Source organism: Panicum virgatum, chromosome 6K (assembly GCF_016808335.1).
Source record: "Panicum virgatum strain AP13 chromosome 6K, P.virgatum_v5, whole genome shotgun sequence".
Taxonomy (NCBI): Eukaryota; Viridiplantae; Streptophyta; class Magnoliopsida; order Poales; family Poaceae; genus Panicum; species Panicum virgatum.
Window position 1 is genome coordinate 38,154,976 of NC_053141.1, and position 25,381 is coordinate 38,180,356.

A 25,381-nucleotide genomic window follows, 5' to 3' on the forward strand; every position below is an offset into this window, starting at 1 on the left:
CAACCCGGATCAAAAGGGCCTTTAGTTCTGGTTGGTGGCTCCAAACGGAAATAAAGGGTCATTCACGGGTTAATTTAAAAGAAAAGCATCTCATCTAAAGTCACATGTACTGTGTAGGTGGGTGGTAATGAAACTACACGCGAGACAAGACATCTTAGGTTCGAGTACTGGGTTATTGGACCTGGGACTAAAAAGGGTGGGGACTTTTTGTCCCGAACTCCTTATCCCGGTTGCAAAACCGGGACTAAAAGGAGTTGTGTCCCGGGACAAAAGGCCTTTTGCAACAGAAATAGTGCTACAGAAGTCATCAACATTTGTTGCACACATTTAAGCTTTAGCCGCGTTACACAGGTGCCTAATGGTCTGAATCCAAATGATGAAACCGTCTATTAGGCCATGTTTAGTTCCCAAATTTTTTTTTACAGTACTCATCACATCGAATCTTCAAACTATGTATGGAGCATTAAATGTAGTTAAAAAATAACTTATTACATAGTTTAACTATAAACGACGAGACGAATGTTTTAAGCCTAATTAGTCTATAATTAAATATTAATTACTAAATAACGACGAAAGTGCTACAGTACCAAAACTCAAAAAAATTCGCGAACTAAACATGCCCTAAGCAGGAGGCACTTAGCTGCATTGCATGAGTATCTCCTGAACTTAACCAAAATAGTGAAATTGGCTAACATGTGACCCTAGTTATTAGGACCGGACCAGACCGGTGGTCCAACCGGTAAAAGATCGAACCAGAGCTCTGCTGGTGCGATTTGGTTAAAAGACCGTTTGTATAATTGGATGGAAAAAAAGCCAGACGAACCGGCCGGTTTTCTTCGAACCGCTACTGTCTGTTTGATTGGGTGTTGTGCACTGTGCTGTTGCATGCGCTGATGCGCGTGCCGCGTGGGCGTGGTGCAGTGCTGGCTGCTGCTGTGCTGCATGCTGATGCGCTGATGCTTATTGCATGTGTAGTCGGCGGTTGGTTCTCCTGTTGACTTTATGTATTTATTAAATTTCAAAATTTCATAGTCTTTTAAAATCCACCTCAAATTAGCCAAATAATATATCTATTTTGAGTATCTGAACGAGCTCTTCACAATAGAGCATTTTATTTTAGCATTTAAGATTGTTTTGCAATGGTGAATATTTGAATTATTATTCTAGTCTTTTTTGCACCAATTTATAAGTGCTCACATATTATATTTCCATAGACATATTTTATATATCCAGTAAAACAACTCTAGACAGGGGCGGAGAGAGGGGGGGCGGACAGGGGCCTGGCCCCCATGAGCCCCAAATTTCCATTACAAATTTAAATTTTGATTAAATTTTTATAGAAATTTGTATGGTTGGCCCCCCCTAACAATGAAAAAACGACATCCTGGCTCCGCCCCTGACTCTAGAGCACCAATATCTTGGAGTATGTGTTTGTACTTGTCCGTCAATTAGTGGGAAGCAGGTTATATAATTGTGTTTTTAATAATCTTATTTATATAAACGATCGAATATATGTTGCTAATTATCTATTATACATCATTACATTGAACCGGTCTGAAGTATTTGTGAGTGATTCAATCATTCGGTCCAAAACTATCGAACTGCGGTTCAGTCGGTCTTAACGGTTGGACCAGTGAACTAGTGAACCGATAGCTTCACCTGTTCGATGTCCAGTCCGGTTCTAATAACTTGGCATGCGACCCTAATATAAGCTCTACAGTAGTGCATAGATTCAGTCAACAGCTCTTTAGTTTCTTCAGATGGAAAGGTGGTTTCCCTCCTCTGTCCTCTCCCCTTTCCTCCCCCCTTCTCTTCTTTCCTCCCCCGTGCCAGTTCACCGCGCATGCAGCCTGCTCGCTTCTCCCGCGCGCCACGCGCCGTCCGCTCGGTGCTGGTTTCGCTTCTCGCCGTGCAGCCCTACAGTTCGCCGCCTGCTCACCACCAATCGCGCGTCGCCCAACCGGGCGCCTAGGCCCACGCACCCTCGCCGTAGCCTCTAGGATACGTGGCACTTGCCTCGTGCTACCCTGGCGTTGCAGAGTCGCCGCCGCCCATGTGCGCCCTCCGCCGGTAGCGAGAGAATGGATGGGGAGGTCGGGTTGCTGTCATGGCGCAACGGCAATTCGGCCGGCCGTTCGACTCGCGAGAGACGAGAGGTAGAGGGAATAAGTAATGGAAAAAACTAAAAATTGATTAGCTCACTGACATGTGAGCCCTATATGTCAGAGAGGTGGTGGGGATGGGGGAGAGGTCCCGGTGACATTCTGATGATTTGGCAGCTGACGAGGAACTCATTAAGACGGGGTTATTAGACAAGAATGCATAGGAGCATATGCCTGTCTGACTTGGAGGATCTTTCCTAATAAAATAAACTAGTCACTGTGCAAACTACCTCTTCTTCGATCTGACACTTCTTGTTGCATCCAGCAACCCCCTATAGAGCCGCCGCCGCCAAGCCCTTGCGCCTCTGGCCTCCTGTAGCACTGAGAACGGTGAGGCTTTAGCCGTATCGATCTCCCAAACTCCAAGTGGTTCCTTAACTCCTTGCTTAGCTGATCTCGTTGCTGATCTATACAGCTATGGTCTGCCAGTGTGCTATGTGTGACCGCATTTTTGGTTCGCCCAAGGAATTCTACGACCATTGCAGGCACATCTGCGGGGCTTGGGGGGGGGGTTCCACACATGGGCCCAAGTGAGACAGCATAACTGTAACAACACCAGGCTGAAGGTCCGAGCGGATGAGAAGCGCGCCCTCTCGAAGGCTGCGCAACAAAAGGTATCTCTTGAATCCAGATCAGGATCATTAGTTGCATCTATTTCTTAAAAGTTGAAACTTTTGTCTCATAAGGAAAGCAAAAAAATTCATGTAATCATAAGCTGGGTTCTTGTGCTCATTTATTAACATTCGATGCCTGATACATAGATAAATAATAAAAAATAATTTTTTTTATGGGAAATGTTTGCAGTTGATAAGCTCTCTACTCTTGATACTTTTTGATGATTGACTCTTTGTTAAAATTTGATATGGACAATCTTTTTATACTTTGGTAATAATTTGTGACAGCGAGGTGCATGCTGGATGATACTGTGATGGCATTTAAAGTTCATTCAATGAAGTAATCTTCATATGACCCAAAAGTAAGGAACGGTGGAATGAGAGAACCCGACAAAGTGGAGTGGGATCTTATGGTGGGGAATTTGCTATTTCATGGATGCAAACTGAATTATGAACTATACTATCTTAATCCTACAAAGGAAGCACTAGATAGGTTGATCAGCATGTTAGCTCCTGAACAGGTAGAGGAACTTATACACGACCATGAAGATTTAAAGTTATGTGATCTTTATATTATGAATGCAGATTTCTGGTCATGTGTTGTGGGTGCTAGTTCGTTCATCAATACTTTTTATCGAATTCCTTCCACTGCCGAGATGTCAGAGCTTTCTGTCATCCTTCTTGTGCTTATCTAAATCCCACCATTGCATCAATTCAACAATCTTTGGGTTCGAGAAGAAATGCCTCAAGCAACCTGAAATTGGGAGGTACCACATAACTATGGCGGAAATTCTGCTCTGCTTCTCAGAAATGCCTAAAGTCGTGTCATCCATCTCAATAGAGGCAACAATATTCTTCGCAACGTTCCCCTTCCTTTTATTCGCATCGGTTGGACCTTAATTTTTGCCACTATAGTAACCAGCATTGTTTTTTATCGACTTGCTGAACATACAGAGTAGTTGTTCAAGTCTTTAAAAGTATCCCCACGATACAAAATACAATGATTTGGTCATGCGAGAATTCTTTCCACACCATCATTAACGGGCTGACAAACTTCTTTGCTTGGTATGTGTTGGTTGTCACTTTATTTGGCTTTGGAAGCAACCAAGTCAAGATAAGCAGCAGATCGTTGAAGCTACCATCTGACTAACCATGCTTAGCCTTTAGACTCAATAGGTTAAGTATGAAAGGAGGCATGCATGGTTCAGTGCATCCCTTCAATCGCTCATATATATTTTTCTCTACTGATTTTCTCGCTGTTTCAAAGTTTGCTAACCCCCTGACACTAGCAACCAATACCTCCGCTTTGGTGAGGCGCAACAACTAGCTCAGAAAATCACTATCGTCAAGTTCATCGTCACTACTATCACCATCGATGGGCCTGTCATCGACAACATCACCATGGAATCCGCCAACCCCGTCATCTCTGCCACCATCATAATAAGCATCAAACATTTTGTTAAACTCATCCTCTTGCATGATTCCATCCAATGGATTATTCATAGGAGGGGGAGCATCCGTCTTGCCATGATACTTCCAGATCGTGTAGTTCTTAACAAAATCACTCACCACCACATGTGATCTTATTGTAGTTGGATCACTGAATACTCTCAAATTGTTGCAGGCTTTGCATTGGCAATGTATCAACCTTGTCTTCTTATTTTTTGCGTGGTTCTCTGCAACTTAAATGAATTTATGTAAATATCAACCTTGGCAATGTATCAAATTCTTAAATGAATTTTGCGTGGTCCTATCAATCTCTGAACAACAAAAAATAATATAAATGGATTAAAATGGTCATGCGTTTATGTAAATATAGAAAAAATAAATCAAAATCTTTTCTCGAAGCAAAACCATAAATGGCGATTGATATATACTTTTATATATGCGTAGATGTTGAAAAAAGTCAAAACCCCACCTATTATTGTACCATGAAATCTTAAGGAAAAAATCTAGCATTCATGTGTGCAAAGATAGAAAATAATAGATCAATTTTTTTTCTCAAAGGAAATGGAGCCCTAAATGGACATAAATATATACCTCTATATATGAGTAGATAGTGAAAATAATCAATTTAACACATACTAAAAAATTAAAATCAAAACCATTATTGTCCACTAATCTTGGAGGGAAAAATCTATGATGCATGTATTAAAGATAGAAAAAATAAATCAAATCTTTTTCTCAAAAGAAATGTGTGTAAAAGTATAAAAAAAACAAATCTTCGTCTCTCTCCGTAGATCTAGGAAATTATTTACTTAGGAATGAGGCTAAAACTAATAGATTGAGGTCTAATGATTACATAATCTTGTTTTCCACTAAAATAGCACAACTTCATTCAAAAGTTTGAGGCAAATGGTCTCTCAAATGGCAAATTCACACCATGGAGATCTATAGCTAGCTAGATGCAAAGAGAGCTCTATTTGAGCCATAAAACTAACAAAAGAGCTTAGAAAAGAAAAAGAAATTAGCATCAACTTACCCCCTAGAGCCCCCAACGAAGGAAATCAAGTTGAAAACTTCTCCCTTTTTTAGTTTAAGTGGAGAGAAATTGACCTAACAAAGTTGATGCAAGGCAGTTAATTTGTGAACCACTGTGACCCCGTTGGACTAGACCACTGCCGGCAATCTTCCAAGCTTAGTCGGTCTTTTTATTGCCTAAGAAAATTTGAAACCTGAGCAAAAGGACTTGTCTGCATGTTAAATGCCAACCAGTAGTTCATACATAATGTAATAGAAAAAAATACCCAAGCTTTGTTCTAACCTAATCCATTTGACGTGAATACTCTGCATTTGTCAAGGATTTTTTTTATTCTTATTACTTGAAATCCTAGTAGAACACTTATTAGATTGTTTATTATCTGTTATTCAGTTGTGCTCAAGATTCTGACCTAATTTTGCTACAGGTAGAAATATCGTCGATTCCGTACTAAGTACTTTAGTAGCTTTCAGTTTTGTTACCTTTTCTGTGCATTGTAGCCTTTTAAAACTTACTTGTATTGAGAGAGTTAACTGCAGTATGGCTTGGCGCCTTGGCCATTCCACTGTGATGTAAATGTTTGTCTTTTGCAAGTGTTTTTGCTTCCTTACTTCAATTTTTTTTCCAGCTATGGTGTCCTACTGGAGAATCTACAACCAAGAGCTGACATAATTGAGAGAATAAGAGGATGTATTGCACCAGTTCTAGAGACAAGACCTACCTGTTATTGAATTAGACATAGAGTTATAATAGACTTTTTAGCTACTAGTAGAAAATCTTCTATGTTCCGGCTTACAAGGTGATATTATGGATTTGCACATTAACTTCTAATTGATTTTATATTATTATTATATAATTTGTTTTGTTTATATCAAGCAGTTTTGTGACATCTACATCAGCACCGATGTGAGATGTTGTTTCATTTGTCTATATTGCAAACACCAGCACTGATGAGCTGTCCTGCTATGGCATAGTTTCTCTCAACTTGTCATTTGACACGAATTATCACTTATTTTTATTTTTGTAAACTTTTAGTTGTTCTATATTGTTGATTGTCGTTCACTTGTTGAGTTGAGCAAAAATAGCATATTGTTTTTTTATTGGTGATAAATTGTGCGTGGCAAGGAAGCTCTAAGCTGGCCTTGAGGTCTGTCTAGTTCTTTGTTCACTCTGTTCATGCTCGCACTTATTTTTTAGAGAGATGCTTCCATGCTAAAGAATAAAACTTCAATTCCTGAAAGCTCTCTTTTGTTGATTGTATGTAGTTTATAACTTATGTTTTTACATAATCAACTAATGATGTTGTAATTTTTTGAGTGAATAGAAAGTGACGTACTCTTCCTATTCATTTGTCCTTTTTACACTATGATCTTTAGTTATGGTTCGTAATAATACAAGTCACAGTAGAAAATTTGATATAGTTAAATGTAATCCATGTGTAATTATATTTTTAAATTTATTTTGCAGACTTTTTGTCATATGGTTTTCCAAGGAGGCATATTAGAGTCAGCAGTCTAGTTCCTTGGCCCCTCTGTAGAATTCTTCTCCTCAAGAATGTTGTTTGATCATTTATAAACACTATTTTATTCAAAATTTGTTGGATTGTTATTGCAGTTGTTCTTCAGTGTGCGTGGTGGACCCAATGCCAGATTACCTATATCAAGATTAATTTCTGCATATAATAATAATAATAGTTTTACTGTGTCCTCCTTTTTGTGGCGCCATCTCAATTTCTCCTTGAAGTTCACTGGAAGATGTTGCATGCTTTGTAATGTCACACTTGTTATTTGTATGCAACATAGGTGTAATTTTTAATGATACAATTTTATCACCCAATCTGTTTATATTATCAGAAATGAGTAAGTTGCATGTGGTATTTATGAAATGTGTGAAAAAATGGTAGAAGTTTCTTGAGCATGTGACATGATTGTGTGAAATGGGCAAAAAGATATTTTATCTTGTATTTGCAATACGTCTGAAATGTGTGTGAAAACTGAACCACCAGTCTATTTTTATCATAGTCTTTTTTTGCAATAAAAAGTGTCAGCGGGTCGCTTCTAATTTTCGAAGTAGGGAACGTTCCGGTGATTGGGCCTATTGGCCTTAAAGTTTTGCTAAAACAAATTCCAAATCGGTCCATAGTGGATCCGTTGCTGCTTTCCCGCAACAGAAGCTGGCGGAGCTGGTGTGCCTGTAATTAAATGTAGTGTTCAAAATTTTGGCGAAATTTCGCGAAATTCGGTGATTTCGCCCTCCCCCTCCGAAATTTGAAAATTTCGGAAATAATAATTTAAATATATTTAAAAGTATTTTTAAAAATAGTCTAAAAATGATTTTTGGCCGAAATTTCGCGAAATTCAGTGATTTCGGCCATGTCCGAAATTTTTTGACAAACGAAATTCAAAACCCTGATTAAATGTGAGTGGAAAATCTGAACTTCACCATCCAACGGTAGAAGTAGTTGATTGATGGTTAATCAAATTTCAATGAGACACATCCAATAAATATACAACGCCAGCAAAACAAAACTTATGCAAGTGAGCCGCGCGCATATCTCTCTGAGCTACGATCAACGGATGAAAACTTCGCTGCCCCGGCTGCCGGTGCCGCCGGAAAACATTCACCCCACCGCACAGAGCCACAGATCGCTCTCCAACCAGCGGCGAGCATCTCCAACTGGTGCCCATTCCACTCCACTTGTCCAGCCCACCACCAGAGAGCCGAATCCTCCGCCGTCCCCGACATGCGCCGCGTCCAGCAGGCTAAAATAGTGGCACGGAAAGGCGGGCTCGTCGCTCGGTCGCTTTTGCGCGCTGCTTTACACGCACAACGCGGCGTGGACTGTGGACGCGCGCATGCACGCACGCGAGTAGCATCCATCCACCCAGAGCGCTGCAACCCGCGGCCTGTCTAGTCATCTCCGGGTGCCCGGCGGGCACACCTGACACGAAGGGGGCCGAACGTGGGCACGGGCAGAAAGCTCCTGATGTGTACGGGACGACGACGGGGCAGCACATGCATGCCACGAAGCTCGTGATGTGCGTACAAGACCGGGGTCATGGTCACCTCCTGCATACCGGCGTACGAAGGAAGAAGAAACTGTATTTGGGAAAGCGAGGGCCGGATAGGGAACGGCTGATCCGGGTTCTGCGCTGGTAGTGCCAGTACCAGAGTGGCTGCAAAGCACCTGCATGCCTGCTGGATGTGCAGGGGTTCTTTCATCTTTCGGGCACTGCGCTACCTGTACAGAACGACTGGGATGCCGGCCGATCGATTCCGTGCTGGAAGGTGATCGAACGGTGGGCAAACGTGCCACACGAAAGTTACACAACCGAGTGAGTGATCGTTTTTTTTTCATCCTAGGAACAAGCTAAAGTTGAGTGTTCACATTTTTTTTTTGAGAGTGAGTGTTCACATATTAGTACTTATGCAAATACTTTTTTAAAAAAGCTTTACTTATGCAAATACTAAAGTTTTAAATTTTGGCTAAAATTTAGCACCTCCGCCTATTAGCACTTGATCCAATTATTCAAACATAGCCTTAAGGACTTAAACACTGAAGCGCCACGTTTCGATCACCCCTATTTTCGAACTGATCGGTGCCAAAGCAAGCAAGCGACCGACGGCGGCTGCGCATGAAAGGCACCTGTAACTGGAAGCGCTAGCTAGCCCACAGAGCAAAAGCCTCCAAAGCCTCTTTTCCGTGCAGCGACTCCGCGCACACCAGAAGTGTCGGTCACACGGAAAACAGTTTGCTGGCACTGCTCGCTGTTCAGTTTGTGTGCCATCTCCAGGACAGCTTGTCTGAGCCCCCGACGCGACGCGCCGCCAGCCATGTTCTCCTGCCATCACCGACTCACCCCGGTCGTGATTAGCCGTTGGATCAGCGCGAAAAGCGCGGCCGAACCCGTGCTTTATATACACACGCCCGTGCCCCGAGCGGAGCACACAGCTGCCGCCACCGCCACTCTTCGCTCTCGCAAAAGCTAGCGCGAGTCCATGGCGGCGTCGGCGGCGTCTCCGCGCACCGCAGCGCCTCCTCCTCGGCGCCTCCTCGCGCTCTCGCTGCTGCTTCCGCTGCTCGTGCTCCCCGCCGCCACCAATGCGCACCCCGTGACGACGACGCCGGCGCCGGCGGCGAAGGCGAAGGCACGGGAGGCGGGCGTCTCGGCGGGGCTGGTCTCCACGCTGCGCGAGACGCTGGACGCGATCAGGAGCGTGGCGGGCATCATCTCGGCGTTCCCCGTCGGCGGCATCCTCGGCGGCGGCGACATCCGCCTCTCCTCCGCCGTTGCCGACTGCCTCGACCTCCTCGACCTCTCCTCCGACGAGCTCTCGTGGTCCATGTCCGCCACCTCGGCGGCGACCGCCGGCGCCGGGGGAGGAGCAGGCGGCCGCCTCGGCACCGGCGACGCCAGCTCCGACCTCCGGTCCTGGCTGAGCGGCGCGCTCGGGAACCAGGACACCTGCAAGGAGGGCCTGGACGCGACCGGCTCGGTCCTCGGCTCGCTCGTCGCCACGGGGCTCCAGGCCGTCACGTCGCTCCTCGCCGACGGCCTGGGCCAGGTCGCCGCCGCGGGCGAGGACGCCGCCGCCTTGTACCCGCCGTCCTCCCGCCGCGGCCTCCTCGGCGGCGCCCGGCCCCCGCGGTGGCTGCGCGCGAGGGAGCGGCGGCTGCTGCAGATGCCCGTGGGGCCGGGGGGCCTGCCGGTGGACGCCGTGGTGGCGCAGGACGGGAGCGGCAACTTCACGACCGTGAGCGCGGCCGTGGAGGCGGCGCCCGAGGAGAGCGCGGCGCGGTTCGTGATCTACGTGAAGAAGGGCGTGTACAGGGAGGCGGTGGAGGTGAGGAAGAAGAAGTGGAACCTGATGCTGGTCGGCGACGGGATGGGCGTCACGGTCATCTCCGGTGACCGCAACTACGTCGACGGCTACACCACCTACCGCAGCGCCACCGTCGGTGAGTGCGCCCGTGCCCGTCCAACCTACTCTGTTCTCCCGTACGTTCTGCTCCACATCTCGTGAAAACTCGACCACGCTGGAGACGACAACAACAACTAGAGCGTAGACGGTCGTTCAAACAAGCTCATGAAAGCTTGGTTGCAGATAGCACGTCGTAGGAGTATGCAGAGAACCGGAGTTGCGGTCCTGGTCCATGCATGAAATTGAATAGATACGCAAGTGCACGGTCAAAGCCAAGACCACTAGCTAGGTCCTTGTGTTAGCACTAACAAATAACAATTACTCAGAGCTCGTTAGCGTTGCTAAGCTAGATTCACGTCCACCAGGGGATTAGCTCACTAAGCTTACATTACGAGCTAAGCTTTACGAACAATGCATGACCCCATGTCGACGTATGCGTAAGATGGTCAAGGCGCCATCATTGCGCCGCGGTGTGGCTACGACCGACCGAGAGACCGTACGTTGCGGTGCGCGTCAGGAGGCGTGGTGGCAGTGGCATGCCGATGCCGTAGATCACCGGCGAGCAGCGGCGGCAGAGCCGGCAGCACGGGATGATGGGATGATGGGCGTGCAGCCCGATCGGTACCAAGTACCAACCGAGGGCGGTGCCGACCGCCGCGGATCGCTCGCCCGTGCCGCGCGGTACCAGTTGTGGTCTTGTGGATCGAGGAAGCAACATGGTTGGTGCGCCAGGGGAGCCCGGCGCGCGCCCTGGCCTCTGCCAGGGGCTTGACCATGGTAGAAGCTCAGAAGCTGCACCTGCGCGTTGCATGGCCTGCAGCTGCAGGCCTGGTGCGGCGTCACACGTCGCTAGAGCGCGCGTCTTCGGCGCCGCCCACCTGCTGGCGTGGCGAGCCGGAAGTTTCCGCGGACACGGTGCCCGCCGGGACACCCCACACACACGTCCCACACGTTGTGCCTCCAAGTAGCACTGTAGCTGTGTGCAGTAGCACTGTAGCAGTGCGCTCAACTGATCAGCTCCCACCACCTGCTGCCTCCTCGCCTTAAATACGCAACGTGACAGCATTAAACACTGGTTGAGGCCGGGTTTTGGGTGGTTGCGACGCGATGCCGGTGCCACGCATCCATGCATGGGCACGGCAGGGCAGGGGCTGGCAGAGCGAACCCGTGCACCCTCACCCCGGTCACCCCGCACCCACCGTGCAGGCGGCGCGGCACACCGGCGCGAGCTCTGCCCTGGCACGCGGGGCACGCGGCGGTGCTCTGGCACTGCCCAAGGGGCCCACCCCGAGGATTCGTCTCGCTGCGACTGCGAGGACGAGCCTGCCAGTGCCACTGCCTGCCTGTGAAACTGGGGGAGGACGAGGAACTAGGGAATCTGGTGGTGGTGACAGTGGGAGGAGGACGATCACGTCATCTCGCCATCATGGCCAGTGGTGTGGGTTCGCCCTGATGCTCGCCTGCATGTTCTGTACTGGAGAGGGGCACGGCCAGGTGCCGGCCACATGCTGATCTTGACCTGCTTACTGCATGCTGACCCTCCACCATGCGGACTAATTTTCTGACGCGATTTCGTTTCCTCCACCCGCTTCGCCGCCGCCGTCGATCATCCGCAGCCGTGAACGGCAGGGGCTTCATCGCGCGGGACCTGACGTTCGAGAACACGGCGGGCCCCGCCAAGCACCAGGCGGTGGCGCTCCGGTGCGACTCGGACCTCTCCGTCTTCTACCGCTGCGCCTTCGAGGGCTACCAGGACACGCTGTACGCGCACTCGCTCCGCCACTTCTACCGCGACTGCCGCGTCACGGGCACCGTCGACTTCGTCTTCGGCAACGCCGCCGCCGTGTTCCAGGGCTGCCTCCTCCTCGCGCGCCTCCCGCTGCCCGCCCAGAAGAACTCCGTCACCGCGCAGGGCCGGCTCGACGCCAACATGACCACGGGCTTCGCCTTCCAGTTCTGCAACGTCTCCGCCCACGACGAGCTCCTCGCGGCCTCCTCCGGCGCCGGCAACGGGACCGCCGCCGCCGCGCAGACGTACCTCGGCCGGCCGTGGAAGGAGTACTCCCGGGTGGTGTTCATGCAGTCGTACATCGGCGCCGCGGTGCGCCCCGAGGGGTGGCTCGCGTGGGACGGGGAGTTCGCGCTCTACACGCTCTACTACGGGGAGTACAGGAACACGGGCCCCGGCGCCGGCGTCGGAGCGCGGGTCCGGTGGCCGGGGTTCCACGTCATGACCAGCCCCGCGGAGGCCGGCAACTTCACCGTCGCGCAGTTCATCGGGGGCAACATGTGGCTGCCGCCCACCGGCGTCAAGTACACCGCCGGCCTCACCTCTTGATGATTGGTCTGCTTCGGCGGCGGTGCCAGCTCGATCAGACCTCATCAGTTGCTGCCTCTGGGTGTAGAGAGTTAGTAGTGTTGTCATCTTATACCACATATGTACTAGCAGAGTAGTCCTACATGATGTCCGTGGAGGGGAATGTGTGAAAGAAATGGTGGATTAATTGGTTGTTGATTCGGGTTGTCTGAAATCAGCAGCGCATCTCTGTTACCAGGTGAAATCAGCAGTGAACAATGTTCGTTCCAAATGGTTTAGAATCCGGTGCTGGTCTATTAATGTTTAATGGACAAAATTCCTCTGAAGATGACCGAGATGATCTGAATGCATTAGTAATTTTCCAGGCGCTTATAACCAAATCCCAAGCATCATGCCACAGGCTGTAAAGTCCTGGGGTTTGTGACATTCCTGTATGGCTGTATCGTTATTGAGAGAGAGAGAGAGAAAGAGAGAGAGAGAGAGAGAGAGCATTCCTGTATCATTTCGTATCAACCTATCTTTTTTCTGCTTTTGCAACTCATAATATGGTACACTGAAAACAAAATCTGATATATCAATACATGTACATACAGTATCAAAATCAACACATACAATGTACAAGGATTATGGTCCATTCAGTGGATCAGCATGCTCCCAACAACCGAACAGCGCCACATTTGGTAACCGACCTCTGCTTCCGTCGCTGTCGATCGCGTCCTCTGCTAGCTTCCTCGGAATCAGAAGAAAGCGTGCGCGCCCCGCCAGAATGAACGTCCTCACGCCCAGAAGCCGTACTTGACCGGCGCGCCGGCGGGCTTGAGCCACGGCTCGGCGTGCAAGAAGCTCTGCACGGTGAACTTGGCGGCCTCGTCCTTGCTGATCACCTTCTTGTACCCGGGCCAGGTGACGCGGCCGGCGGTGTCGGCGCCGGGCCCCCGGTTCGCGTACTCGGCGTACCACAGCGTCTTGAGCCCGAAGTCGCCGTTCCACGGCAGGTACCCGGCCCTGTCGATGAAGGCGGGGATCTCCGACTCCATGATGAGCGTGCGCGAGAACTCGCGCCAGGGGCGGGCGAGGTAGCTGCGGATGGCGGGGCGGGACGCGTCCCTGAGCGCCGCCTCGGCGGTGAAGCGGCAGTACTGGAACACGAAGCCCGTGCTCTCGCGGCCGTCGGCGCGGCCCTGCGCCGTGGCGATGTTCTGCTGGCTGTCCATGGGGCGGCGGAGCACCAGGATGCAGTTCTGGAACACGGCGGCCGCGTCGCCGAAGACAAAGTCGATGGTGCCCGAGACGACGCAGTTGCGGTAGAACTGGGCCTTGGAGTGCGCGTACAGCGTGTCCTGGTACGCTTCCATGCGGCAGTTGAGGAAGATGGACCGGTCCGACTGCACCAGCAGCGCCACCGCCTGGTGCTTCGCCGCGCCGGCCGTGTTGCGGAACCCCAGCGCGATGGCGATGAAGCCGTCGCCCTGCGCGTCTGCGGCGTACGTCGTCCAGATTGGTGTAAGCGGCTGATGAGAGGCCACGCGTGCAAAGTCAGAGCTGCTTCTTAGTTCTTACTGAAGGTTGCGGTTTTGTAGGTGGTGAGGCCGTCGGCGAAGTTCCTGCTGCCGGTGATGATGGTCTTCATGGCGCCGTCGCCGTACATGGTCACGTTCTCCATGGCCCTGGTGATGGTCACGTACTCCTCGTACACCCCCTGCTTCACGTAGATCAGGTACCTGCCGGTGTACTTGGCGGGCATGGCGTTGAGCGCGTCGTTGATGGTCTTGAACTTGCCGCTGCCGTCCTTGGCCACCACCACGTTGGGCGTGAGCCTGCTCTGGAAGTTGCTGCCCTTGAGCAGCCTCCTCTCCGGCCCCTTCACCCACGGCGGGGTGTCATCGTCGTCCTCGACGCCGAGCAGCCTCCTCCTCCGGGAACTGTCGGGCGCCGGGCTGTCGTCGCGCTCGCCCAGGAAAGTGCCCGAGTGGTTGACCTTGGGCTGCTTCTCCACGTCTTCACCTTCGCGGATGCCGAGCAGCCTCCTTCGGGAACTGTCGTCGGGCGCCGGGCTGTCGCCGCGCTCGCCAAGGAAAGTGCCCGAGTGGTTCACTTTGGGCTGCTTCTCCACGTCTTCGCCTTCGCGGATGCTGAGCAGCCTCCGGTGGCTGGCCGCCCCCGCCGTGACGTGGAGCGCGGCGAGGAACGACGAGGCCTTCTCGATGATGGCCAGCGCGTTGCTGGTCAGCTCCTTCCCGGACTCCATGGTGGCGGTCATGTTCTTCTTCAGGTCCCCGTCGGGGAACCCGTCGATGCACGTCTCCATGTGCGCGATCACCGCGCTGAGCCAGACGCGGAGCTCGTACCCGCGCTTGGTGACCTCGTCCATGCCGCGGGCGTCGATGCTGCGGAGCGTGCGCGCGAGGTCGGCCTTGGCGTTCTGGTATATCTCCTTGCAGTCCGCGACGGCGGCCTTCACGCGTGGGTCGTCGCCGGTGGCCAGCGCCGACTGGTCGAACGCCTTCCCGACGGCGTCCCCGATCACGGCCACGGCGGCGCGGACCATGTCCTTGGGCGACGACGCGCTGGCGTTCGCGGCCTTGGACAGGCTCTTCTCGCAGGCGTCCCTGTGGTCGGTCTGCGCGCACATCACCTTGACGCTCTTGGACACGCTGATCAGGCTCGACCCCGACCCGCCGCCGGAAGGGGAAGAGGGCGAGGAGGACGAGGAGTCGGCATCCGACTCCTCGTCCTGGACGCTAGCGTTGTACGCGACGGCAGCGCCGCCCATGACAATGAGGATGAGGACCACCGACGTGCCGGCAGCGGCGAACATGACGCGCCGGCGCTGCTGCCGCTGCTTCTCAACGCGGCGCCGCTCCGTGAGCGGGCCGAAGTCCGAGAATGCCGCCGACATGGTCGACGGCGTTTCCCCCCTCCCTCTTTCTCCTCTCTCTCTCCCTCTGCCCTTACCTGGTGAGAGGCAGAGAGGACGGAGAAAGAGCAACCGAGTGAAGGGACGTGGCCTCGTTTTCCTTGTCGTTCTAGAGAAACAATGGCGCTGAGAGATTTGTGGAAGTTGGTTAATTTGGGAGTTGGACAGTTGTTTGAAAGTTGCCGCTTCTCGCATGTAACAACAATTTTAGGCCTGTCGTCATTGAGCCCAACTCAGATTGTAGGCCTGTTGGGCCTGCTTGTTCTATTTCTCGTTCCAGCTATCAACTAGAAAAACTGGGGCGTCGTTGCCGCGCCTCGACCTGTAGGCCAGTGTGGTGGAACCTCTTTTTTTTTGTTTATCGTTTCTGTGATACAAAGAAGCATATATATGCAGGGAGGTGGCTACAATAGAGAGAATGATGTGGAAGCTGTTAGAACTATTACTGACTTGCACATGTGTTAGATGGGCACTAGGCGTTGTGTGCATCTTGTGAGTCTGCGTGTGTCGCCGAAATGTGCGTGAGCTGCAGAGGTGCTGTGCGGCTGGTGTCAGTTAGGGGAGTGTGTGCATGGCGTGAGTCCGTGTGGATGAGGCCACGATGTCCGGCCGGTTCCTGCGGATCGTGGCGTGAAGACCAGCCATGGAGGATGGCTCCGTGATGCTCCTAGCCTACAAGTAGCCCCGAGCTCCCATGTGTTTGTTGCCAAGTCCACTGAAATAACAGGCCAAGATACAGATGTTCGTCGCCGCGGCGTTCGTCGCCATAAATTCTTGCGTTCATCATCTCCCTCGCCGACGTCGTGTGTTCGTGAGTGTGAGAGAGTTCCTGGGCGAAGCCAACAATTGGTATCAAGAGCAAGGTTAGGTCGTCGGGGGATCCGTTCCCCTTGCCGGAGGTGTGCTGGCCGGCACGAGGCGGCATTCATGGCGGCGACTGGCGGAAGCCAGAGCTCGCCGGCAGCGTGATGGCATTGACTGATGGCGGAGCGGCGAGGTTGCTGGGCCGTGTGTGTCATCACCAATAGAGGTGCTACAACAGTGGATCGTGTGTCGGTCTTGCCGGACGCGCTTAGCGGCGTGTGTCGCCGGAAGAGCTTCGGCGTTCGTCGCCAGGGATGGGGCGTTTATCGCCCAGACCATGCGGCAGTCTGCAAGTCATGGCGCTTGGCTCCACCGCAAGAAATTGTGTGGCAATCATTGCGCTGACGAGGAGGAGGCGTCAGCCAGTTCGCATTCATGCGCGACAGTATCGATGGCGTGTGTTGCCAGCGTACATGGATGTAGCAGCACCGTCCAAGTTAAACCGGCTTAAATGCACTAACCCTCATCTTAATACTTAATCAAATTACTGTGCACTTAAAACGGTGTAACATGACAGGCTGTCGGGTAAAATCCCGATTAAACTACTGTACTCCAGGATCACAATTGCACTTAGACCCGTACGAAGACGAGCACAGGTGATACCAGCACACAGAAGTCTTCAAATTAATTTACAACACAGGTTTTACATAAAAGTCTTAATACAAGCGACAGAGTTTAAAACACAGCGGAAGTTTAACACTGAGTTTGAAATATAATACGGTAACCACGACGATGATATAAGGTGAGCTCCACATCCTGCCCACCGATGTGATGCCAACCTGCCCAAACTTCACGGGGAAGACAGGGCCCACTCGACGGTCCACCCAGGAGGAAGCGGCTGTCCAATCCAGGACGCACATACCTCCTCGAAGTCAGCGGAAACACAACCTGCTTAGAAGGGTTACAACAACAACCCTGAGTATACTAATACTCAGCAAGGCTTACCCGACTTTGGGTATACTTAGCCCATTATCTAGACATGCAAAGCTTTTTGGCTCTGGAGTTCTTTTGCTAAAAGGCTGCTAGAAGTGAATCCTTACTTTCAATATTTTAGCTCCATTTAGTATACTAAGTATTAACTAAATTCGCCTAATCATCTAAAGCACACATGGTGGAACAGATTATCTTTCAGTAACTCCCAAACCAGCCTTTTCCATTCCGTTTTCATTTCATTTTCTTACTACGATGTGACAAAGTGACCAAGGTTCTCTTAACCGAGAGAGACGGCGAATCGATCCGATTTAACCTTGCAAGGGGACCTAACTCACACGACACGTGAAAACCCCGTCGGGCCACACACGTCAACTGTTCCCATCATCACCCCGACGTCTGAATCACGCCTGCCAAAACCCGGGTGAAGGGTCCCTCACGGCGAACTCCCAGAGAAACCCGGAGGCGACATACAATCCAACACCCGCCATCATCCCACTCCCAGAATAGCAGGTCGCGATTCAAAGTATCGTTGCAATTCAGGTAATTAGCTTACCGGTTTCGACTACCTCCTACTTCCGACATGTGGTTAGTACTGTTCAAACTCAGTCAGCACTGCCAACAACGGTACGGTCCTCAATCGACACAGGCGGAGCTTACTTTCCATCCATTCCATACCAATAATCCAACTCATTTCCGCCCGGTCTCCATTTATTCTTTCTTTTTCTCAAAGATTCATTTTCCGCTAACTTTTCATAAGAACAAGACCTATCTCTCGCGAGTGACAGGAATCACTCGGCTTCTACCGGGTTCCTAATTAGCAAGCAGTTCTAACGGTGCCTGGCTACTAGTAGAGACCCAAAGGTACCTAGGAGAAGCATGCATACTAGGGTTTCATTCGACTCCTAGAAACTTAAATGCACAATATTTAAATAACAACAGTGAATACTGAAAATAGAGGTTATGCTCCGGGGCTTGCCTTGCAGGTCAGCGGGGTTAACAACTGCTTCGCAAGTGGGCTTGCCTGTGCCTTCCTGCTGCTCTCCCGCCTGCAGCTCCTGGATCGGCTCAGCAATCAACCCGTAGGCGGCTTCGTTCGCGGCGTCTACACGAATACAAATATGCCATGCAACAGTTAGAACACAGTGCAATGCATGAGTGCTTATGATGCGATGCAAAGAACTCATTTTAGACTGAAGTTTTTCCTTCGAAATAATAACTACTAAACTTGCTTAGGGTAGCACGGAGTGAGACAGAAACTAGCTTTGATGAGGTTCCACATGCATGAAACGAATAACTAACAACACTTATACAAAGAAAAGAGTAAAGCTAGGGGCAAAATAAAAGCAAAACCTAACATGCATACATGACCTAGCAACAAAAATTACCAGCTCAACGTGAAAGCAGTAAAGCATGCCACCCAAATTTTTCCAACAATTAATGCTGCTAACAAAGTATTAAAACAACCCTAGCAAGGTAAACGAAACATAATTAGATCTACACCAAAGTGCACAACACCAGAACCTGAAAATTTTACAGTGGACTACACATGATAAGTGGAGGCTACTAAAATATTTTCAGAATTTTTAGATCAACAGAACTGCAGATATAAAATAGACAAGCTCAAACACAAAGTAAAATCTAGCAGGGCTAAAACTGACATTAGAGAAGCATGGGTATTTTTCTTCTAAAGATCTCAGTTTTAGAACCCCAACAAAATTGGGTTCGCATTTTTTGGATTTTTCTTCATTTTTCTACAAATTCTAGAAGTTTTCAGCCAAAATAACTAAATGCAAAACAATAAAAGGGGGGGGGGCTGACAGCCGGGCCCCACACGTCGGTGGGCGCCGGCCAGCTCGCCCCCTTCCCCTGCTTCGCTGCCGTCCCGGCCGCGCATGCCGGCGGCGTGACTGGCCGCGCGTGCGACGGCTGGGGGCCGGCCAGCCGGCCTGCTGGCGCTACGCGGGCGCGCTCGCGCACAGGGGCCCGCGCGCAGGGCCCAAGACGGAGCGAGCGGCGGCGGCTTGCGGCGGCGGCGGGGCTGTTCCGGCCGCTGTGAGGCAAGGCGGCGACGGGAGCGGGCGGCGCGAGCTTCAGCATGCCCTAGCGGCGGAGGGGCGCGCGCGGGGCAGGGCACCAGGGCGCGCGCGAGGTGGGGCGGCGGCGCACGCGGCATGGGCGGCGGCGCGGCGGCAGCGCTATTGCGGCCGCGGAGGAGCGGGGAGGGCGCAGGGCTGGGTGGTGCGGGGCTCAGGGTGGTCGGGCGGCTCCATGGCGCGCGGCGGTGGCTCGCGGGCCCGCGCAGGGGCGCTCCGCGGCGGAGGTGGCGCAGCCACGGCGGCGCGACGACGTTCCAGCGCCGGCAACACCCGATTCGAAGGGGAAAGAGGTCGGGGAGTAGGAGTAGTTGGCGGGGATGCTCACCACGGTTCGATTTGCGGCGGAGGATGGCCGGAAGGGGGTCGTCGACGTGAGGGGCGAAGCTTCAATGGTGGACGGCGGTCTGCAGGTCGGTTTCGGCTGGGGTATGGCTCGGCCGAGCTCGGCGACGGGCGAAGGAGGTGGAGGGCTAGGTGGATCGGGGTTCGGGAGGTTCGGGGCGCGAGTGATGGCGGCGAAGCGACGAACGACGGCTGGCGCGACGAGCTCTGCTCGCTGCGGCTCGCCGTGCACTGAGGAAGGAGAAGGGAGGAACGGGACGGGACAGGAAGCTTCGAGGCGTCCGCGTGGCTAAGAGCGGTGCTCAACGCCGAGGTCGAGCGCGATTGCCGACGCGTGGACGCGCTCGCCGGCGACCACAGTGGCGGTATGGGCGTCGGGCGCACAGTAGAAACGCTGGAGCTCACTGTTGACTCGTTTGAATGATTTTGGCTCGTGTTTGACCAGCTAAAACTCCAAATTTCATATAGGAACTTGAAACTTGGTCAAAATAGAAATTGTAGAGGATTAAAAGATCTACAACTTTCGTTTTGGGCGAAAATTGATTTGAAGCTCGGATCGGTGACAAAAACGAGATCGAAACAGCTAAGTAGATGTTTACTAAGCGAACACGATTAGCACTAACGACGAATTGAGTCCACGATTAGCGAGATAAATCGTGATTAGCGAGCATGATTAACACAGGGGTGTTACAATGGAGCTCGGCGTGTGTCGCTGAGGACGAAGATGGTGGCTGCTGCACGTATGGCGCTGTCCATGGCCATATGCAAGGAAGAGCAAACTTGTAGAAATCTCTCATTTCAGTGTCGCTGGAGAAGAAGCTCGGCGCGTGTCGCCGGAGCCAGAGTGGAAAAAGAAGGCCACGACGTTCGCGTGGAAGCATGCTGCCTGGTTGGCGTCAAGTCTGGAGGCTGTAGCGGCAGCCGCGGGACGATCAATTCAGTTAGATCACAGGAAACAACATGTAACTTCTGCATATAACAGTCCTTGTAGTCATATGCAGTAATTAAATATTTTATTTTAGCAATTGTAGCAAGATTAATGTGAGCAGTCAAGATCGAGAATTGTTTAAACATTGAGTTATGGAAAATATTAAACAAATTCTTCAGGCTATAGATACTGTTACAAGCTAACCATTGCTAACTTGCTGGCGTGCTTGATTAACCCAGATAACTCATCCTACATACATGCAGGATACTGAAACAAGCTAAGTTGTAGTTCCTTCTAGGCATATAACATGAACATGCAAATGAACATATGCCTCTTTGACTTGCTCATAGTTGCCATAAAGCTACTCCATGCAGAGAGGCTTGACAACTATGAGACAGCCGACATCATGGTGCTTTGCCTGATTCATAGCCATCAAGATCGAACTATTCTATTTGAAGGTATCAAAGCACTATGGACGCTGATAATAACCCTCTTCCAAGTGAATGGAAGCAAACCAAGCATATCACACCCAATCTTCAGGTGACCTACTGCTTCACTAATCAAGGACAGCACCTCAGCCTTTCAATCAAACTGATCCAAAAAAATTATAATTCAGTACTTAATTATTCAGAGTTACCAATCATGTTTAGTTGCACTGGGTTCATTAACCATGAGCTCAACTGATTAATGTGCTCTTTCCTTTCACATTGTTAAGTATAGAATTGGAAGGGACTGAAGCCTCTGTGAAATCAATATCTGCTATTACATCGGATAGAAGACAAAAGAATTGATGTGCATAATATAAGAGATGTTGCATTTGTTTGCATGAGATTGTCAGCTGTTTTGGCTGTAGGTGCAGCAGGTATGACCAACAACAGAGCAATGTACCTTTTCGTCAATAAGTACCATATCTAGATGCTTGATCTGATCTTCATCGTTCTTTCCTCTATATTCCCATAATCTTGAGACTCTAACACATATAGTGTTACTGCATAAACCTGGCCGTAGATCCGAAATAAAGTTGATGCCCATCTGAAATTGAAAGTTAGAATTAGTTAGATTTAAGATCTGTTTGCCAACAAAGCTAAAAGAAATAACAACTGGTTATAGTTTGTTATATAAAATGAGGACTACAAACTTGTATTGTGATTGATGAATTCTACGTGCATACAGAAGGTGTTATAACTATTTTGAGGAATTGTCGTATTGTTGGAAATCTTCCTGAAATTGAATGTCATAGCTATACTAAATTTAATACAATGCTACCTATAACTAAGGAAGTTAGAATTAATTAGATTTAAGATCTGTTTGCCAACAAAGTTAAAAGAAATAACAACTGGTCATAGTTTGTTATATAAAATGAGGACTACAAACTTGTACTGTGATTGATGAATTCTACGTGCATACAGAAGGTGTTATAACTATTTTGAGGAATTTTCATATTGAAGGGATTGCAAATCTTGCTGAAATTGAATGGCTCCTTAGCTATAGGTAGCATTGTTTTAAATTTAGTATATCTATGACATTCAATGGTATTTACTTTATCTGACATGGCAAGCATATTCTACAGATATACGAGTAGAAGATGAAGACACACAATATTATGCATATTTCTACATATAGATTTACGAAAGCAAAATGCATATGGTTACCTTTTTTGTTTCTTTTCTTCTCCGCTCTCAGGTGGGTGTTGGGATCACTGGGATGTCGCAGCGTCCTGTGTCATATTTGTACATGATCAGTACAGTAGATAATATGTTAGCAAATAACTTTTCGAAATAGAATTTGGTGGTGTGGCCAGGGATGGCACAACTGGCAGGCGGGGACGGCATGACGGAGACTCACTGTTTGGCTTGTCAGGACATTGGCGAGAGACACCGGCATGGTCGGGGCATTTCGTCGAACAGGTTGGAGACGAGGGAGGCAGCAACTTGGCTTCAGTTTGTAGGTCGTCACTATGTGTTTGTGGCCAGCATCTTGGGCGTCGTCCCGAGCAGCAGCAGTAGCGGACTGGCAGCTTGAACATGGCGGGGGTGTCGTGGTCACCGGGTCGAGGTCGCGGGGCTTGTGCTCGTTGTCGTCGTGCTGCTGCGCTTGAGCAAGGATGGAGCGGAAGGGAGCTCCTTGTTGCTGTTGGCAGTCTGAGGCGAGGAGCCGAGGGGATGCGGTGGTGATTTTATTGAAGAAATCAGATGAGGAAATGGGAGATTGAGCTGCTGGTTCTTGCGATAAAGAAATCAAGGAGGGGGTCGAGTGAGCAAGCCCCTGGTGCTTGTGTGACGAGGGAGTGCAGGAGAGAGAGGAGGGAGATGGCGTGGAGGAGATGAGCTACTTGGATTTGGATCAGAGAGGAGGGGCTGATAGCCACCGTGCTCGCCCCGCCGTCCTTGCTGCCCTGTCGCCGGCCGTTTGCGCGACCGTCCGCTCGCCCCCGGCTCAGCACGGCTGGCCGGCGGGCAGCACGACGCGGCGGTGGCTCCTCCTCCGCCACGGCGCCGGCCAGGCCAGGTCAGCGGCCGGGCTGGCAGACCCCAGCGAGGTGGTCAGGGCGAGGGCGGCTCCGGCGGGCCGCGGCAGCCGAGGCCAGCCTGACGACCTGGCTGGTGGAGGCGGGTGCGGCCGGCACAGCCAGGAGGGCACACCGCTCCGGTGGCACTGCATAGGCGGTCGACGGAGGTGAGACTGGAGCGCGGCCACGACGGCACGGCCAGCGGTGCACTGGCGGATGTGGCGAATGAGGACTGCGTGGAGGAAGATGTGGCCGGTGATGTACGAGCAGCACGACGACGGAGGCAACGGGGATCGGGGAAGCCGGAGGGACCGTAGGATGGTAATCGGACGGCTCTCATTTACTGTAGACGTGGCTCAATCAGCGGGAAAAATCGCCCCCCTTTTAGATCTTTTAAAGATTGACTCACTTTGAAAACGGCGTGTATCTAAAGTCATACGTGGACAAACTGTGACCTCAGATGCATCTTAGCACTGCAAGTGCAAATCTTGGGGTAGTTGTTACTTTGTTATCCTACAGGACGACACAATTTTTTTGGTGTTGGTTCATAGAATCATGTTACTATGGAGTTATATCATATCACATGGACCCTAAACCCTATCAACGCGGCAAAAAAATGTTGCTGGGATGGGTAGGGAATGGGGATAAGAAAAGATTATTGCAAAGAAGGGTGGTGATAGGATCCTAGGGGAAGAGTTAGGATGGGGAGGCAAGGGAGCAGGAAGCCAGGAAGACTGAGGGTGATGAAAGCCACTAGTGGGAAGTGCAATGCTCTTCGTTGTCAAGTTCAGAAGCAAAGAAGAAATCGATTGAGAGACATGATGAAAGTGGAGGGTTAAGAAGAAATCAACAATGGTTTCAATGGAGGAGGAATTGACCCACCCATTCAACTATCTTTGAAGTCACAAGGCACGTTTCCTTCAGTTCAGAACAAGCTTTTGAATAACGGTTGCTCCATTAATATATCATTTATGTGATGAAAAATTACAAGTAAATTTATCTGACTACGAACTCAAAAACATCGATTCTATGTCATAAAATATGTACTATCAACATAGTAAATGTTGGTCAAAAAAATTACCAGTAGGGGTTCAAACCCCTCCTGTTATCTCAAAAAAAAATACCATAGGGAGACGAAATGCTCCATGCAAAGATTTTCTAAAAGGAGGGGACCGAATAGCTTCCAAATAAAATCTTTTGTTCAAAATTTCAAACACTTCAAGTCCAACTCTTTGCTTAAAGTTCGAACATTTCAAACCTTAAAATTCCACTTGAAATCAGGATTTTGAACTAGTAAACTTACTTTTAGCCGCCCATTGTACCTCTCTTTACCCAAGCTGTTGGAAAATAAACTTGTTCGGCAGCTCGTAGTGAATATTCAGTAGATAGCGAGCGTCCCTTCCTTTTCACGACGAGCCATTCATTCTAGGCCTTGAATTTTCTCCGTGCGAAATACACACACGCGAGGGGAATGTCATTTTCGGGCGGCCGTCCATGTCGCCCTCTGGCTGGAAGACATCTCAAGGCCACATACTCCTTCCATCCCAAAATAAATGCACTTCTAGAGTTTGGGCACGAGGACCAATACGAGTGTGAAATTACGTATATACTCTTTAAAGGTGTAAGTATTGCACCTTGAAAGGAGAGAAAATACGAAAAGACAACTAGAACTAGGTTGTCCTATTCATAGAAGTGTATTTGTTTTGAGACAAATTTTGAACTCTAGAAATGCATCACTTCTAGAGTTCAAATTTATTCTAAAATAAATACTTCCTCCATCCCAAAAAGAATGCAACTTTAGCATTCAAAAATTGCCACAAAAGAGTGCAAGTTTGATAAAAAAAAATTGCAACCATCTAGCATGGGACCCATCTTTCTTGAGAGCAGCCAGCCAGATGGTGCACATCCCCCGAGCTGAACGAACGATGCCCAGACGATGCCACATGGGTCCCACAAGCTCCGGGCTAACTAGCAGACCCAAAGTTCCGAGCCCAGATAGGGATGGCAATTCCACCCGCGGATGCGGGTAACCGCGGATTTTAAACCCGATGGATGCGGGTGTGGGTATGATGTTTCACCCGTGGGTGGACCCGCACCCGCATATTGCGGGTGCGGATTTGAGATTCCACCCGCGGGTGGACCCGCATCCGTCCGGAAAAAAAAACCACAACCTTTGAACTAATGGATTTGTTACTAGTTTGCTCTTATTACTTATAGAAATGTGTTATTTGACTGTTTAAATTGATGAATTTGTGCATTTTTATTATATCTATTGTTAGACCCGCGGCCACCCGAAA

General features: G+C 50.1%; 2 protein-coding genes and 1 long non-coding RNA gene across 3 annotated transcripts; 1 reads left to right on the forward strand and 2 right to left on the reverse strand.

The window, feature by feature from the left end:
- Window positions 1–9,192: 9,192 nt before the first annotated feature.
- Window positions 9,193–12,821, forward strand: LOC120712517 (pectinesterase-like). Its single transcript, XM_039998320.1, has 2 exons — window positions 9,193–10,215; window positions 11,795–12,821. The coding sequence occupies exons 1-2, from the start codon at window positions 9,255–9,257 to the stop codon at window positions 12,514–12,516; spliced, it is 1,683 nt and encodes a 560-aa protein (XP_039854254.1). The 5' UTR covers window positions 9,193–9,254; the 3' UTR covers window positions 12,517–12,821.
- Window positions 12,822–13,067: 246 nt separating this feature from the next.
- Window positions 13,068–16,727, reverse strand: LOC120712518 (probable pectinesterase/pectinesterase inhibitor 13). Its single transcript, XM_039998321.1, has 2 exons — window positions 14,056–16,727; window positions 13,068–13,972 (listed from the first exon to the last, which is right to left on the reverse strand). The coding sequence occupies exons 1-2, from the start codon at window positions 15,605–15,607 to the stop codon at window positions 13,272–13,274; spliced, it is 2,253 nt and encodes a 750-aa protein (XP_039854255.1). The 5' UTR covers window positions 15,608–16,727; the 3' UTR covers window positions 13,068–13,271.
- A 3,998-nt stretch (window positions 16,728–20,725) lies between these two features.
- LOC120712520 lies at window positions 20,726–23,336 on the reverse strand. The gene is made up of 3 exons (XR_005690912.1): window positions 22,421–23,336; window positions 22,228–22,292; window positions 20,726–21,607 (listed from the first exon to the last, which is right to left on the reverse strand). It is a non-coding gene; the product is annotated as an uncharacterized LOC120712520 (long non-coding RNA).
- Window positions 23,337–25,381: the final 2,045 nt, after the last annotated feature.